The sequence below is a fragment of the Nelusetta ayraudi genome, unplaced genomic scaffold, assembly GCF_046127955.1.
Source record: "Nelusetta ayraudi isolate G7.1 ecotype Tasmania unplaced genomic scaffold, CSIRO-AGI_Nayr_v1 ptg000056l, whole genome shotgun sequence".
In the NCBI taxonomy this organism is placed as follows: Eukaryota; Metazoa; Chordata; class Actinopteri; order Tetraodontiformes; family Monacanthidae; genus Nelusetta; species Nelusetta ayraudi.
Window position 1 is genome coordinate 2,280,001 of NW_027466106.1, and position 17,983 is coordinate 2,297,983.

General features: G+C 48.6%; 1 protein-coding gene across 4 annotated transcripts in view; it reads left to right on the top strand.

The window, feature by feature from the left end:
* Window positions 1-17,730, top strand: part of dachc (dachshund c) — a 25,226-nt gene extending 7,496 nt beyond the window's left edge. The window contains exons 2-11 of one of the 4 annotated variants that reach the window (XM_076038300.1): window positions 1,722-1,831; window positions 5,115-5,225; window positions 9,169-9,347; window positions 10,113-10,233; window positions 10,342-10,476; window positions 13,786-14,027; window positions 14,430-14,580; window positions 15,304-15,432; window positions 15,676-15,783; window positions 17,159-17,730. In XM_076038300.1, coding sequence (XP_075894415.1) covers window positions 1,722-1,831; window positions 5,115-5,225; window positions 9,169-9,347; window positions 10,113-10,233; window positions 10,342-10,476; window positions 13,786-14,027; window positions 14,430-14,580; window positions 15,304-15,432; window positions 15,676-15,783; window positions 17,159-17,196 — 1,324 coding nt within the window. In that variant the 3' untranslated portion in view covers window positions 17,197-17,730. The remainder of the gene's footprint in view (window positions 1-1,721; window positions 1,832-5,114; window positions 5,226-9,168; window positions 9,348-10,112; window positions 10,234-10,341; window positions 10,477-13,785; window positions 14,028-14,429; window positions 14,581-15,303; window positions 15,433-15,675; window positions 15,784-17,158) is intronic. The other 3 variants (XM_076038301.1, XM_076038302.1, XM_076038303.1) reach the window with 3 other exon arrangements.
* Window positions 17,731-17,983: the final 253 nt, after the last annotated feature.

Sequence of the window (17,983 nt, forward strand, 5' to 3'; positions counted from 1 at the left end):
TCCTGCCTTTGTGGAACGTCGAGTGCCGCTCTGCATGCGCTCCGTCGAGCGCCGGCGCCGCGCGAGTGCCACTTCACAACTGAATCGACGCACAAACGACGCAACGCAAATTCCCTCCCTGTCGAGTTGCATGTGTGAATATTTGAACGTCTACCTGAGTGTGTGTGTGTGTGTCTCTGCAGCCCAGCGCGCGGGTGTGAGTCTGCGCATGTGCCCATGTGTGTGTGTGTGTGTGTGTGTGTGAACGATATCTGATGTCAGCTGTCACATCCCAGTCGGTCTGGGCCCATAATAAGAGACAATAATAACAACTCATTAAAACCGAGGGCAGGAACTGTGGAGCTCATCGGCTCATCAAATTAACCTTTGAACACTTTAAGCACACACACACACACACACACACACACACACACACACACTCACGCGGCTGACACACGTGCATGTGCGCCCGTGCACGCAGGCAGGCGTGCATGCGCGCGCTCACCCACATGCGCGGCAGCCTACCTGTTTTTTCTCCCACAGTTTGCGACGGCACAATCGCTCTGTCTTTTTTTGTCTCTCCATCCCCCCCACCCCCCTCCACCTCCACCCCCCTTTCCCAGCCAGTGGGTGTGTCAACAGGGGATTGGTCCTTTCTGCTGGGTAATTGATGAATTATATGCAATATGCAAATGAGGTGCCATTAATCTCCTGACTGACAGCTTCGTTTATGGGGCTTTAATGACGGCTGGATTAGATTCTAATTAAAATCTGCTCTAAGACACCCCACGCTAGGAAGCTGCCGCTGATCCCGGTCTATCCCCCCCTCACCCACCCACCCACCTCCACCTATTCTCACTCGTCTTTTGAATCGCCTCGCTTCCCTCCCTTCCTCTTTTCCCTCCTCCATATTTGCTGTTGGTTTTTCTCGCTCCTTCCGTGTGTTTTTTTTTTCTTCACTCGCCTCCTCTTCGTCTATTCTGTCATTTAACGCGGCACGTGCGCGCACAAATACGCGCACACACGCACGCACGCAGGCACGCACGCACGCACGCAGACGCGCACAAGTCGCCCACACGCCCCGCGTTATCCAGTGTCAGGCCGCCATAAAAGGAGACGAGCCGCGCCGCTTGCCATTAAGCCTGACGCGGCCCGTGTCATTTCCCCTGTCGGGACATTCACAGCGTTTAGTCAGAGCCAAAGTGATGTTTGACAGCTTTTCGCATACTTCCTGCGCGATTGATTGAGCACGCCTGGCTCAATCAAAGCGTGGGAATGCGCTCGGAGCGGCGGCCTTTTATTTTGACATGGCTGGGGAGGAAGGGGAGTGAATGACCAAATGGAGGGAGGGAAGGGCTGGATGGAGGGTAGCGGGAAGGAGGCGCGCAAACACATTTAATAAGCAAACAAATGAATGAGTAAGCTGAACAGTAATGAGGTGCTTTATTGATGCCATAGGGAAACTCCTTTTTTGCTTGCTCGTATCCACGGGGACGTCAGATTTGCTGCAGCGCAGCCTTCCTGGAACCGGTCGGGTTTCAGTGTTCCACCGCTTGTCGACACGTCAGCAGGATCACAGGGGTTTTTGTTTTTTGTTTTTTTTCTCCCCCCCCACCTCCCCACCCCCTGGACTGAAGGACAGTTTCTCTAACCGGGCCACCCACCACCCAACCGACGAGCTGGAGAGGCCGAGTCTTAAAAGCGCTTAATAACCAGCGCTGCCGTGTGTTCTCTGCCCGCAGCTCGAGGCCCGGACGACCGCCCAAGAGGCTGCAGAGTGTGACAGAGGGCGGGACGCACCACATGCTGTCCCACAGCGGTCTGATGCATGCTGGGATCATGCCCCCTGCAGGTAACCACCCAGGCCTTACCACACGTAAAATACATAGGGGCCATATCACGTGCACGCACGCACACAAACACACACACACACACACACACACACACACACACACACACCCTACCAGCAGCGAGAAGATCACATCAATATGAAGTCCTGTTTTCAAGCTTTATCAATTACACTGTAATTACACTCTAACTCCAACAAATTTAAATGAATTAAATTGTCCATATTTTAAAATGTAAACATTTGAAATTCAGATTTACCCAATCATTCATTCCTAGGAATAGCTGTCTGGCTGGTGCTGACACGTGCTTTTTATGTTTAAAAATATATATATATATAAAATTTCTATATAAAAAAAGTCTTGAATAAGACAAAGTTAAAATACTTTGTAAGTTAAAAAAAAAAAACTACACCAAAGCCACCAAATGGATGCCCTCCTCCTCCTTCTACCTCCACTGCAGCCTTGACATGATGACACATTTCACCCGTCATCACGGCATGAGGAGGTGTGGCTGTGCGAGGCGAGCCGCTCGCTCGTCGATGAGGAAAGGAATTAGCATACACGCTGCTGATGCACGAGAAAGCGGCTGGCAAGTTTCCTTCCATTCTGAATGAGTCAAGTGGCCACTGCGAATACAAACAATCAACTTTGAAACGCCGCCTTTCAAAGCACAACTAAAGAGGACAAACTTTTTTTGTTGTTGCGTCGTACAAGACTGAATTAAATTCCACGAACGAATTTGGGGGGGGTGTTTCGAGGTTAATTGTCGCGGTTTTTCCTGACGAAGAGACGCGAGGTGGAGACCAAAATGTGTCTGAAAAACGTCAGAATGTGTGTTAGTCAAGTGCGCTAAAGGCCACGGCACCGCTGGTTCTCATTGCGCACGGCCGCGCGTTTGAGAGTCCCTGTCGTGCGGCGCTCCCCGCGTGTGTGCGCGCGCACGCGCGTTTGCTGTTTGTGTGTTGCAGCAAAGTGAAAGGGAGAAAAGTAATTGTTGGCACCTCGCCGCTCTCAAAGTTGCCCTTGGCTTTGTGCTCCTCGCTGCAACCTGATCTTTTCATTCTCCGCCTCAAAAGAAGCCATTTTCTGTTAGAGTCGCTTCCTCTCGCCGTTCAAAGGTGTTCGAGTGTGCGCGCGTGTGTGCATTGTGCCTGCGCTGGGCGTTCAAGAGCATCTTCCTCAGTGGGAAAAGAGTCTTTTCCACCAAAGGAGAGGGCACGGCGGCAATGTCAGCACCGCTGATTAGAGCCGGCCACATGAGAGAGCGGGAGGGAGACGGAGGACATTTGGGCGTAAAAGGCAGGAGGAAATCTTTGATGTGATCCTCCTTAGTCTCTGTCTGTCCCCCCCCGCCCCCCCACCACCACCACCATCCCCTTGCTCACACACACACACACACGCAACACGGTGGCTCATGTCCCGCTGTGATGCTGACATTTGAAAAGGTAAAGTAAGGAGAGGGGATGGGAGGAGAGCAGGGAGGAAGAGGTGGAGGAGGAGGAGGAGGAGGAGGAGGGGGAGCAGAGGACGGGAAGAAAAGGGACAATTTGTTGTGGTTGTCTTCTCGTCCGGCGGGCTCTTCGCCTCACACAATGTGTTGTGTAAAGGAGGTGGAGGGGAGTGGGGGGGGGGAATAATAATAATTAAAAAAAAGAAAAGAAATCCCAACTGGCTCCGCTGGGAGTTGCAAGTTTTCTGACGTTTCCCAAGATCAGGAAATTAAGACTTACGCTTTTTGTTTGCGTTTCCTCCCTCGTTGTTTGTACAGTTGCGCCGGTTGTCCTGCTTTAATAATTCGCCCTGTTTGTCCGCATTAGCGGCAAAGATATTTAATTTTCTGAGGCGCAAGACGGAGATCTGAAGGCGGCCGCTGCCGCCGCCGGGTCAAACTACCTTCGGAGGTCCAAGAGGCAAATTAAAGAAATAAAAGAGGGGGCTCGGGGCCCCTCCCCACCGCCCTGTCTTGTCACTCTAAATTTCACATCAGCCTGGAGTGCACAACCCCCATTAAAGGCCCAGTGTCATGTGAAATTCACCTCACTGGTGTTTCCTAACAGTGTGGCTGCGTTGCCACGACAGTTTTTCGCAAAACAAAAGTGATCTTTCTAAAATTTCGACAAAGTAAAATTGCGATTTGCAGGTGTTTCCATTTAATGGTGTGAAGCGCATAAGCTGAAAAGGTTCACGAGGATTACGTTTGCTTTTGTTTGTTTGCTGTCAAGAATGGTTGTTATATTTTTTATCATTGATTGTTTGCAAAAAAAAAAAGATTCCGTCTCCTCCTCCGTACAAACATAACGCGCCATTTGCACTTGAAGTGAACTGGTCACGTGACCCCCGTGCGTCACGTCCTGTGACGTGTAAATGCGAATGTACCTCTATATCGATGCGTCTGAAAAACCACCTCATGAGACTTTCAGCGATATTTGAGAGGTTCTTTGAAGTTTTTCATTGCGATATTTAGCTTTTAGGCAGTTCTAGGGGTAATGGAAACGCAGCTAGCGAAGTGTCTCTAGCCTGCTGGTGAACTTGGCAAAAATGAGAGAGTGCGACCTTCTTAGCTTCTCCTCGCTCCATCTTTCAGAGAATGCGCGATATAAAAACACCGTTTTGGAAATTGCCCCTTAATGATGTCACTAGGGGCACCGATGCCTATTCCCAGCCCTAACGAGATAGCTCCACCCTCTGATACCACCCAGTCATTGTCTCCTTCCAAAAGAGGAAGCTGAAAGCTGTCGTTTTGACAGGAGGCTGTAAACAGCGGGCTAACTAAACAAACTCCGGGGACGGTTAATCGTAGCTAAGCCGCTCCGCTTTGTGCGATTGACGGGAGGAATAAAGATCTGAATATCGGCTGTATTATGGCACCTTTTCAAGCCTCCCCCTGCCTTTATCTCCCCGCTGCGTCGCACTCGCACTGTTAACAAAGCACTTTGTGGCTTCAAGGTGGCGCCGCCGCCGCCGCCGCCGCCGAGTGTCATTCCGCGCGCCGCCCCGTGGGCTGCGACGTCCCCCGTGTGGGTGAGATGGATGTCTGGGCTTGTTCCTATCACCGCTGATCCCCCCCCCACACCCACACCCAGCAGACTAAATAGCCGGTGCAGCGGTGCAGTCAGAATGAATGGCTGGCCTCTGTCTTCCCATGACAACCCCCACTGCCTGCCGCTCTAATCCTCCACCGGGACCATTGATCAGCCCCCTTATTGATTCCTTCTCGTTTCTTTCTTTCTCTCTGTCTTTCCCCCCCCACCCCATTCCTCTCTATATCTCCTCCGCCCCTCCTCGCAGATCTGTCCGCCCTGGCCAAGAAGATCAAGCTGGAGGCCATGGCCAGCTACACCAGCAGCCAGCAGCACGGCGGGCCCAACGGAGAGAACGGCGATCACAACCCCGGCCTGGGTGAGCCGCGAGAAGTGTGGCGCGTTTTAATGAGCGCCGGCTAACGCGCTGGCACAGTTTGTTTGTTTGTCCCCCCGATGAAATGTCAATAAGACCTCGAGCAGCTGTGTGTATGTTGTGGCCGCGCAACCCCATGAGATGGAAACCGGGATGTGACATCACCTTCCCGGCCCGCTTGTTTTCTCTGAGAGAGTTTTAAAAAAAAACCCACACACACCAAAAAAACAAAACACAAGCCGCAGCGGTGGCGTCAGATGTTCACAGTGGTTTAAAGGCCCCAGTGTGTCCAATTTAGCATCGTGCAGCGGTAAGAAAGCAGACTGAAAAATATTTTGAATCGCTGTTTTCTGAACTTGGTCTCACGTCTCTCTTGCATCACACTGCCGCTGTACAGTAGGTTCATCTAACAAAACAAAACATCAAGATCTATTTTTGTAATTCAATTTCAAACAAACTCATTCCCTTGAATTTAACACACTGGACCTTTTTTTATAAAATGTGTATCTGAGTTGGCTCGTTTGGATTAGGATCAGAAACCTGGAGCCCGGTAGTGAATCTTGAACATTAAACAGCGTCTGTACTGTGAAATGGAAAAAAAAACACAAAGGTGGATGAATACACTCAAACCTTGTACCTGCAAAAATCACAGTGTTGATGCTAGAAAGCCTAGAATCATTCTAGTTCTTTTAGGTACTCACTTAGCATGAAGACAATATTTTAATCCAAACAATATTTTTAAAAAGAAAACACAAAACTCTTTCCTCCTTTCCCTTCTCCCAAACCTGCGGCAGAGCCGCGGAGGCAGCTCAGGACCAGCGGGGTCGAGCGCGAGCGCGGCGGCACGATAGAGAGATGAATAAGATGAGAAGCTGAGGGCCGATCAATAGTCTTCACTCTAATTCACTATCCTGAATGCAAACGACAAATGCCGGCCAATCGATGGCGGGGATGGGGATGGACGCAACGCTTGGACCCGTGCACGTGTGCTCACGCGCGAGGCAAGGCACACGCGGCGCCGCAAACAAATCAGACGCGACCGCCCCCCCCCCCGACACACACACACACACACTGTTATCGACAGGTTAAAGCGACATCTGTGTGTTTAGACAGATGACGGGGCTTATGGGAGCCTGTGTGGAATACACGATCAACCAGGGAGACACAAACACGCCGCCGCCACCGTGTGACCCGCGAGGCTGCAGGGGGAGAAATTTTACTCCCCCCCCCCCAAAAAAAGCAAGAAAGAAAAGTGTGTGTGTGTGTTGATGAGGGGGGGGGGGGCATCAGGGCGTCCGTCGGCGAGCCGTCTCTGTAAACAGCTTCGGCGTTGTTTGCCATTGTATACGCTCGGTTACGACCGCCAGCATCTGCGCACAGTTAGGTGGCATGGTTACCACCAGCTATTGTAAACCTGTAAAGCTTAATCACTGTTAATGATGGAGTCAAATGGAAGCGCGCACGCACCCACAAACACACACACACGTGCAGAGGCAGAGTGCAGGCATACATATGATGAAAGACACACACACACACACACACGCACGCACGCACGCACGCACGCAGGGGCGCGCACACACACACGCACACGGTAAGCACAATGTGTTTTTTCCATACCGCCACCCACGGCCTTATGGGAAGGATGGGCCCCTACAAGGGCTTTAACCACTACAAAGGCAATCTCAGATTACACACACACACACACACACACACACACACACATACACACACACACACACACGCACACACACATTCGGGGCAAATGCTGAGTGTGACACCTTATGGGCCGGAGGAAGAGCAGGGAGCGGCCATTTCTGCATTTAACAAGACCTTCTGGGAAATTTACAGTAACTGTTTGTTTACAGTAATGGCTTGTTTGGATAAACATGAGAGAGGCACTTTGACTTTTGATGTTTTTTAATGAAACATAAGAAAGATTGATGGCAGGGCAGAGATAGAGGGAGAGTGTGTGTTGTGTGTGTGTGTGTGTGTGTGAGTGAGTGAAGGGACGGGGGTGTGAAATAAAAGTGTTTTTAAAAACGACGAGAAAAAAACAGAAGGGGAGAGTAAGAGCAGAGATGGAATCATGGTCGGTCGAGGAGGAGGAAGAGGAGGAGGAGGAGGAGGAGGAGGAGGAGGAGGAGGAGGAGGAGAAAGAGGAGGAGGGCGGGACCGGGAGGAAAAAGTAGAGCACTGCTTTCCAACCCGGGCTTAATGTTTGGCTGCAGCTTGATTGTCGGAGCATCTGGTTATTTAGCGCCATTCAGACGCCTCTTTTGTTTGGATTGGTTTCTGCTCTGGGCAAGTGAGGGACTAATCTGCCAAATGCACAAAGCGCTGCACATATGTCCAGTGAGCCCATCTCGTGAAGTCGACGCCTCGCTCTTTATTTCTCACTTTGCCTCCTCTTCGCCGCTCCGTTTCATCTCCCCGCTTCAGATAGCCCCTCTTTTTCTTTTTTGTTCCGATGCACTTGTTCTTTTTTTTTATTTGTGACAATTGTGCAGAGTGGAGTCCAAGACTTTTATTTTTTTTTCCTTCTCTCCCCCCCTTTTGTGTTTATAATTACCCAGCGTGCATTGCTGGCCCAGCACCAGGACTGCCATCAGCTTCTTTTGTTCCACTTCCTCCCCGTGTTTCTTTTGTTTTTTGTTTTTCCCTTTTATTAAATGATAAATATTTATGTCATTTTCTACCTCCCTCCCTCCTTCTCCTCCCCCTCCCCCTTTCCCCCCCACTCCTCCTCGACAGGATTGTTTGTTTCATGAATAGAGGGAGCGCAACAACCCGCTAGGGTGCTGTTGTGAGGAAGGATTTTCCTAAGAGATAGCGGCGGCAGCGCCTGTCTTGGAGAGAGGAACGCCAACAACAGATTGGCCGGGATAATAGGAGTTTGGTTCTTCGGAGTGGCTGAAAAAAAGGGGGAAAAAAATAAGAAAAGGTGCTGGATTTTTGTCAAGTTCGGAGGAGAAAGCTGCGCCGGTCTCTCTTAATTCCAGAGCGGCTCGCTTGTTTTTTCAGGTGCCGCGTTTTTTTTAAAGTGTTGCGGCAACGCACCGGGGCCGTCGGCATCTTTACATCCTCGTCTTGTAATGAACAGAATGTTCCTCGATCCCCCTCTCATGTGCTCACCTTTTCCCTCCTCCTCCTCCTCCTCCTCCTCCTCTTCCACCTCTCCCGACTCTCCACCGCGCATTCCTGAGTTGTTGTTTAGAAGCGGAGCAGTCATCCAGGTAATGTTGACTTCACAGAGGAATAACGTCGGGTGTCCGGTTTCACCGGTTTCAGCCGTCCGCCGACGAGCAGACGAGAGCTCTCCAGCGCTGACGGGCAAATATGCCATGAGAGGGAGATAAAGAGACGGCGAGCCACCTTTTAGAAGGGAGGAAGGTTGCGCGGCTTCTTATTTTTTAGTCCGTGAGGTTCAGTCGCGTCGAATGGTATGAAAGCACATTGCAACAAAAATGTTAACGTTAATGACGCCTGTTTTCTGATGTCGCTCTTGATATCAGGGCAAAAACCATAAAGAAATGCGCTCTGGAATAAGCCCACCTCCTCACTAGTGGATCTGCTGCTTGTGTCCGTATAAATCTGCGTTAATATCAGATAAAAACACAATTTTGTTTTTAGCCACTTTTATCTAATTAAAAAACATACTTTTCTTCTCCATTTTATAAAATAAATGTGGTCAGAGTCTATGTGAGTGGTCCCAACATACAAGACAGATTGTGATAAATTTGCATTTTGGCTTAAGACTTCAGTGAATGGGTAACTTTTTTTTTTCATGGCGTTCTTTATATAGTAACTAAAGAATGTCGAACTGTGAGACTGATAAAGGGAACACTAGCAGCAAGCTGGAAAAGCCACAGCAATTTTAAAATAAAATAATTAACTAATCTGTCTTATATTTTCATCTCTTCTTTTTTTTTTGTTTTACCCCCTCCAGTTCTGGATCAGTTACCTTTCATGATGATGTCACATCCCCTGATCCCTGCCAGCCTGGCGCCGGCCTCCGTTTCCATGGCCATGGGCCAGATGAACCGACTGAGCACACTGGCCAGCATGGCCAACGTGGCGCAGCTCCACGCCAAGCACCTGACCAGGGCTCCCACCTCCGTCATCAAGGTGAGTGAGGCTCAGAGGCCCAGCACCACGCTCTGGGGATTATTCATTCATTCATTCATTCATTCATTCATTTATTCACCTGGATCAGGTGTCATGTGACACACATTGAGCTGTTCTGCAGTCGCGTCGTCGGACGGACGTTAGCGGGTCAATGTGCGGCTTTTCTTTTGTGCGAAGCTGTGAATTACAAGGTGGTTTTGGCGAGTTAGAAAAAGAACTCGGAACATCTGGAAATATGTTGTGACGTCACCGACGTCGGGTCTTACCCCGCGTCCCGATCAGCGGCAGGAAATATCATCTCCGGTCCTAGAGTTAACGACGCGGACCATTGTTTCCCCAACGCTGGGCCGGCTCCCAGAGATTTTCTGACAAGGCTCGGGTATTGTTCGGCAAATTGATAACAAGCTTTTTGGAGACATTTGTTGTTGTAGATGGTTGGTATTTCATGGCGTATATTGACTTTCTGACACATTAGTGTGAAAGATTTCAGAAAAAAAATTGCTCGACTTGCGTTAACTTGCATTTTACTGCTATGATGAAATTGGAGCAATACTGATATTTAACCTTGATATGGTGAACACACTGATGTTCAGATGCAGCAACAGGACTAAAGAAGACTGATGCTGTGTTTTCAGCACAATTAAAATAGCTACACCCAACTGTCCACTTTTTTCCCCTTTTATATCTAACAATCTAAAAATTGTCAGGTATCAAAACAGAATTTCTCTTTATTTCACTTTGGTCTGTTTTTGTTTCTTCCTGTAGGAGCGAATGCGCGACAGCCCCTCCCCTTCTCCCTCATTGGAGGAAGCTCAGATGTCATCCAATCACAGCAGCAGCGTGTCGAGCTCTCCATCTCACACGGAGCGCGCTGCAGAAAACACACGTACGTGCTAAACCCAAGCAAGAAAGAAAAATATGCTAACAACGATTTAGCTCTACGGACACATCTGGCACAGCCGTCAGTTGTATTTTACAATTTTTTTGATTTCAGACCTACTGGACAATGGCCTGCCGTTGGGTCACGCTGTGCTGGGACACTCTCCTGGTGTTGGCCAGGGGGTGCGGGAGTCCGATGTGACTTCGGTGGAGCACAGCAAGGAGAACAAGAGGAGCCACTGTGACAGAGGTTTGTATAGAAACGCAGCCGAGAGTCAAAAAAAAGTCATTCCAGTCCAGTCTGTACTTGTGATTTTAATATCCCGTCGGCTGATTATGAGTGCGAGCCGGCTCGTCATCATGTCCCTTTCTCACTCTTCCTTTTTTATTACAGCCATTAATCACTCAACAATTATCAAGGGTAATGATTATTTCTGGCGCAAATCAATCGCCTTTCAGCGAGTCGGTCAATAGGGTGCAACAAGCAGGCAGTTTTTAAGCGGCCCATCCATCTCTGCCACCCAGGATCCCTGTCAGATGGTTTATTTTACACTATTCCGAAAAAAAAAAAAGTCGAAGCCTCTTTTAAAAGGAAAAGCAGCGTTGTCTTCGCTGGCGGGTCGATAAGGATTCACGCCGTCTCTCCTCCTCCTCCTCCTCCTCCTCCTCCTCCTTCTCCTCCTCCTCCTCTTCCTTCGCTGCATGTGGCCTCCCCTTCACGCGGGCCTCCCGCGGAAAGCAAAGACAAATAATTCTGCAAAACAGGGCTCCATTAGACCGGCAAGCACTGTTACATTAGCGAGCCATTTGCCGGGCCGTGGCCCTAACGAGCCGGGCGGCCTCCCGCGCTCCGAGCCGGACCTCATCTGCATAACGACCGCCTCCCTGTCGTTAGGGCTCGTGTTGCCACGGTGCTGCAACGTCAGTTGTTTGGTTCTCCCTGTCAGGGAGGTTTGCATTAGCTTAATGAGGACTGCTCAAGGACAAACAGTCAGCAGAAATCCGCGGCGAGAGGAGCCGGGGGTTTGTATGTGTGTGCACGCGCCCCGGCGTAAATGTATTCTAATACTGAATCGCATTATTCAGTAATCGAATCTCCAAATCACAAAGGCCCCCCCCCCGCGCTGAGGTTTGGGACGCTGTCAGGTATCTGTGAACATATTGACAAAGCGGTGATGGCACCAGCAACGTGAATGCCATGCATCACACGTTGCATTTATGCAATTGATTCCCAATTGATTTTGCCGCATGCAAATGGGGACGGCGTTGGGCGGATCTGGGGGCTTTTGTGTTTGACCTACAACATCACAGGAGAGCTTTATAATGAATTGAGCGGCGTTTTCAAAGCGCACTTCAGGCCTGTCACTCTATCAATCTATTGTATGATAATCTCTGAGAGTGTGTGTGTGTGTATGTGTGTGTGTGTGTGTGTGTGTGCAAGAGCCGGTTTTGGCTGTGTGTGCTGTTTCGGTGCTCTTTGAACAACGTATCCATGCAGCAGAGATCAGAGGCCATCCCTGACACCTCACTCCCATTAACCAAACATCAGCAGAATTTTGTTCTCTCTCTCCTACTCTCCCTCTCTCTCTCTGTCTCCTTCCCTTCCTCCCTCCGACCCGTCTCTTCCGCTGACTGGCAGTCTTCACATGGTGAAGTTCATTAGCCCCGGGGACGACGGCTGAGAGAGGAATAAGAGAGATGAAGTTGGGAGAAAAGAGGGAAAAAACAGACAGTGACCTTGGTTAGGGAGATGGGTAAATGATCAAACGCCCAGGCAGCCTGGTGTGTGTGTGTGTGTGTGTGGATGCTAAACGCATGTGTGTGTGTGCGTGCGTGCGCGCCTGCGAGTGTGAGGTAAAGTAGGCGTAAAACAGTAACTCAATAAAGGATCAGTCACATCCAAGGAGCCTGGGGAGCCCACGCTGCTGACTGCGCACTTCAGCGGCTACGCATTTGTGTGTGTGTGTGTGTGTGTGTGTGTGTGTGTGTGTGTGTCTGTATGTGAGCCACGGGAGTGTAGTTGGATGCCCTCCGCTGAGTTCGCCAGCACCTGCTAATTACCTTTCTCTACAGAGCAATGCTTTTAGCAAGTAAGAGGCAGCGAGGAGAAGAAGAAGAAGGGGAAGGGGCGGCGAGGGAGAGGAGGCTGCTCCTCATCTGTGAAACACCTTGAATGTGACAGTTGCCAAGACGTGCGGCCCAGGCTGAGCAGGCTGGGGTGGGGTTGGCGGGAGGTGGGGAGGGAGGCGGATTTGGAGCAGAAGATGCTGCGGTCAGCTAAGTGGAGAAAACGCCGTCATTTGTCACAGACGGAGAAAAGTGCCAGATGTGGTCGCACGTCTGCGCACCGGCCCGACGACTCGCCCGGGTTTTTTTTTTGTTTTTTTTCTCTCTCCCGCGGACGTCTCTCCGTCCTCGGCAGACGCCAGTCAGGGTGCAGCACGAGTGGTGGGGAGCGGAGGGGGGGGGGGAAATGCAGAAAATAGCTAATCTTCATCTCCCCCACCGTCACGAGTCGGGAACACACAGTTCTCAGGTTTAGAAACAGATGGTCATCCATAATGCAGCTTCTTAGCTGGCTTTTTTTGGTTGTTTTTTTTACTAGAGAAGTCAAGCTGTGATGCATTATCAATAGGCAGAGTGCCATCTAATAAAGGGTAACCACATTTCCCCCCCCCACCACCACCACCACCACCCCTTATCCCCCAACCCCAGACCAGGGCTCCTGTGCACGCATACGCGCCTCAGAGTAATTAGTGTAAACAGCGTTTTACTGTTGGTATTTAGAACTTTACGACTAATTTAATTTATTCCAAAGCTGCAGAATGTTGGAAGTTGCGATCGCAGCCCCGTGGACGAGGTTTCTGTTGCAGATTTTAGAGTAACTCAAAGCCTGAATGGGGATATTAAAAAAATAAATAATGAAATAAAAATACAAGCGTATGTTTGTTTACGGCAGTAGTTGCAATTTATTTGGCGCAACACTTTTCAGGGATTGTTCCAGCTGGACTGAAATGAGCCGACTGTAAGAGTTTAGAGCGTTTTATAACTAAATGGAAGGTGTCGTTATGGTGTCATTATTGACTGGTGGCTTGACTTAACAGATTTCGGAGATGCCTCTCGCCATAGCCGCTCAGACGAGAACGCTGATTCATTTCATTCAGTGCTTTTTCTTTTTTTTTTTTTTTTTTTTGTCGCCTGAAGCGAAAAGTGCATTAGTCCATGACTTTTGCATTAATGATTCCTGACTGCGGCGCTCGTCCACTGAAGCCACTAAAAATAAATATGCTCATTAATATTGAGACATACTGCAGTTTTCACCTTGATATCTACCAAAAACTTTCACCGGGAGTTGAACGCAAAGTGCGCAGTGCCGCATGTAGTCTCATGAGCAGAAATGTGAGAGAAAAACGACAACTATGCACTCTGTTTATCTACATAATGGTCAAGGCCACACAGAACTACTGGCACCGTCGTTTTCATTTGAAAACTATCATCTGACCTAACGAATTCCTAAAACCTTGTCGTTGTTGTTTTTTAACGTATTACTGCACGCCAGGATCCGATCGGCTCACCGTGAAAATGTCTCTGCGCCCCGCAGACGGCGGCTCCGCGGCCACTCACGCCAGCAGGGAGAGCTGTGACAGACAGGCAGCCTACCAGAAGCCGCCGTCAGGCAGGGAGAGCTGCGAGAGGGCGCCTTACCCGGCGGGGCAGAAGCTCCCAGCGGGTCTCCACCACGCTCCCTTCATCTTTCCGGAAGGCTTGTCCTCCATAGAGACCCTGCTCACGAACATCCAGGTGAGGCTCTGCCGGGGCTTTATTATTATTATAATGCTCGGAGATGAATGGGAAGGGAGATGAAGACACTCTCTGGGATTTCCTGAAATGGTAAATAGCAGACGAGGCCGACATTTAGCTGTAATTGGGATGGGCGTGTGCTGACCTGCTTCTCAGATTGTGCCCGTCTTTGTTGTAGGAGAAAGGAAGCATTAAGTGTCGTTTTTTTTTCATCTTCTTTTTTTACCACACCTGACTCCATTTATCACGCGTTGAATCGCACCTTTTAATCCGTCTGCTCCCGGCAGATTCATCAGCTCGACACCCCGGGTCACTTAACACTGTTTTTTTTTTCATTTAATTTCATTTCGTGCCCTTTCGTCCAGTGTCTAACCTGTTGATGCGCGCCTGTGTGTCTCCAAGCAGGGTCTGCTGAGGGTTGCCATAGAGAACGCGCGGGCGCAGGAGAAGCAGGACCAGCTGGAGCGCACGGAGCTGAAGATGGAGCTGGTGCGAGAGCGGGAGCTGAGGGAGACCTTGGAGAGGCAGCTGAGCATGGAGCAGAAGAACAGAGGTGAGGAAAAACAGAGGTAACAGACGGCGGCAGTCAGTTATTTTTCCCCAGGTATCAGTCCATTTGGCAGGCTCTTGTTTTTTTGTTGTTTTTTTTTTTTTAACATCAAACTAAAGGGAAGCTGTTAAATTTGAGCTTGTGTCTTGATAGACGACAAAGTGATGTTTTTGATGATTTTTTTTTTTTTGACACAATGCTCATCCGGTGCACGTCTGAGCTGACAGCATGTCCAATTACTTGAGGAAATTAGACCACTAAGTGAGGACACCTACCCTAAATTATCCTTCAAAGCACCTGCAAGGGTGATTTGCACTGATTTCGGCGACGCACTCAACTAAATTAAGTTTGGCGTGTACACAAAACCTGTGGGCTGCCGGTTTCCGCGAAAAAAAAAAGAGCCGCACTCTTTGCAATTTGTGATGGAAATAAACTTTAAAAATAATAATAATCAGACTCCGATACATGAAGGCTTTTGATCATGTCGCCCTGCGTTGAACCCCCGAGAGCACAGCAAACATTCCACTCCCATAATGCCTTCAAAGCCTCCTGCAGTTCTACCCGACGTAAAGATCCGGAGGAGGTCGGGAAGCAGGGGAGGCTGCGCACACAAACCAATAATAAACACACTGTCAGGTCAATAGAGTCAATTGCAGCGAATGAATATATCAGTCAGGAGCGGCAGATCATTTGATGGTGTTTTTCTCTCTTTTCTTTCCTGCTCAGTCCTAATCCAGAAGCGCCTGAAGAAGGAGAAGAGGAGTAAGAGGAGACTCCAGGAGGCCCTGGAGGAGGAGGTGAAGCTGCGCGACCAGGCCGAGCACACGCTGCTGCACACTGCCAACGCACACACAGGTGCGCACCGACTCAACCTCTCCCCCCACCCACCCACCCCCACTCCCTATCCCTCCGTCTGGAGGCATCGCAAGCATCTTGTTTTTTTCCCTCCCTGCTTTGATTCATGATTGGGCTTCACAGCGGGAGCAATTTTCATTTTTCCCATTGAATGTCAGACGTGTCTGCCAGCGCAAACAAAAGCTTCGGCTGTTTGTCCGCTTGTAATTAAGTGTCTGTTACGAATTAATGACCCAAACGCAGGTCATCAGTCATCGGCGGTTCCTCCTCACACGGAAGCCGTGAACCAGGACGCAGACGGCGGCGGCGGCCACGAGGACAGCAGGCTGGACACCAAGGCTGCAGTACAAGGTGCGCGACGCTAGCAGTGATCCGTGAGAGTGTCGTGTTGACAGGAGGCTCATAGTTCACTAGGATCTTTGGATTAATTGTTTTGAGGCCTTAGTCCTTAAATTAATAAAATACTTTATTTTTTGTAAGTATTTGTTTTCTTTATCTTTTGAATAATTTTTAAAAAGTTTTGAAGTATTTTCTTCTGATTTTATTTTTCATTTTTTCCATTTTAGAAGAATTTTTCAGCTTTAATAGATTTTTTTTGTTTATTTTTCTTAAGTAAAAGCAGCGCACCACTGTCATATGATAACCTATTTAAAGTCCAGGTTGTAAGATTGCTAAGGATTGAGGCCACTTTCAGGCCGCTTCCTTATAAAATCGTGGCGCAAGATGGCAGCTAACTAGGAGCAAGACCCTTGTTGCTCAATGTGTATTCTTATATACACATTGTAAGGGTAGGAAAACCAAATTGCTTTTATTGTACTGCGAGTATACACTTTCATTAATGTATTTGTGGGCAGTATGTGAAGCTTTTACCAATATAAAAATCATCAATCAAGCCAAATTTCAAACATCGGACTTTCGAATGTGAAACTTGCAAAAGGCGGCGAGGCCCTGCTGCAGGGATTTTAAGCCGCTTCACTCCTCCTTGTTTTATTGCTCGGCTGACTGAGAAAGATCTCAGCAGAGTGACTTGCAGTCGCACCAACCGAAGAGTGAGGCTGAGATTCACCTGAGCTCCTCTTTTTAGCGGAGACGCGCATTTCACTTCTAACATCAGAAACATCATCGCCTTCGCCGGGAGGAATTAAATCACATCCCATGTGTAATATTTTAAACAGTAGGGGGGGAAGAAGGGGTGGGTGTGAGAGCGCCCACTGTGATCTATAGCCTCGGCCTCATCAAACAGTTGCACGGCAGCGGCCCACCTCTGCACCGCGCCGCGCCAGGACCGCCGCGCGCCAGACAGCGCGCTTGTTCTAAGGCAATTTTTTAATTGAATGTCAGTGAAGCAAGAAGGGAACTGGCCACTAATTAACGGCTGTCTTAATTGTCCTCGTGACGAGTTTGTTTGGGCATCATTTGCATAATTAACACCCAGTAATAAATCATTTAAAGGGGAATTGTCTGTCAGACAGCCGGGCAGGATGTGGTTTTCCTTTGTGCCAGGAAGTTTTATCGCTCAAAACAGGGATCAGGCCCTGAAATGCACTTTCAACTGTGCCCAACTTAGCGGCGGTCCGATTCACTGAAGGTTTACAGACTCTTTTCATCATTAATGTACAGCATTGCTGCTCTGACTTTTCACTGTTATAATATTTAATTTTGTATTATTCTTAACGCTCCAGCGTGCTTGTTTGTGACTCTGCGTTTCTGTGTGTGTGGCTTTCAGAGGGCCGAGTGTTCCTGCAGGCCGCCGGGATGTACTGAAGACAAGGATGAACTGACTGGTGGCGTGAATGGGTTTACGCAGCCGGAGGGATGAAAAATATGACAGGCATGCTCAGTCGCACACAGATCTGCAGTATGGAAACAGAGACCCGTCCTACAATTTTCAAGAGTAAAAAATGGAAACTTTTACCTTGCTTTTTTTTCTTTAATTTATTGCATTTATCACAGAATCTCGGCCACACGGAGGGAGGGGAGACAGTATTTTATTCCGACGATGTGTTTGACTGTGTTTCCATTAAATCGAGATTTTTAGATTCATAGATGAAGAGACGATAATGGCCGCTATTGATTTTTTTTTTTCTTCCTTCTTTTCTGTTGTTGCTGTTTGTCTGGACAGGCGATGAATATAACTTGTAGCAGAGTTGTGTACATATCTATAGTCATCATTTTTTGGTTATTATTATTATCAAAAACATATTGGCATGTTGTACAGTCAATAAACGACCTGTATTGTGTATGTTCTGCAGTAGTTACCGTTTGACAATACAAAACAATACAAATCCTTTTTATTAATTTGTGGCAGTGCTTCGTTCTTTCTTTACCTCATTTCACAACTGAACGCATGGCTGCTTATGAACATCATGTGCAAAAGGGACAGAGAGGTGATGAACGGCCTGAAATAAATAGTAAAAAAAAAAAAAAAAGCAAACAAACTGGACTTCCTGTTTGTGGTTGTGCATTACAAACAAGAAAATAAGGCCCAGTGTTTATTGCAGGTTGAAAACTGCGTGACAGTAAATCAATCAAATTGTTATTTCGGACTAAT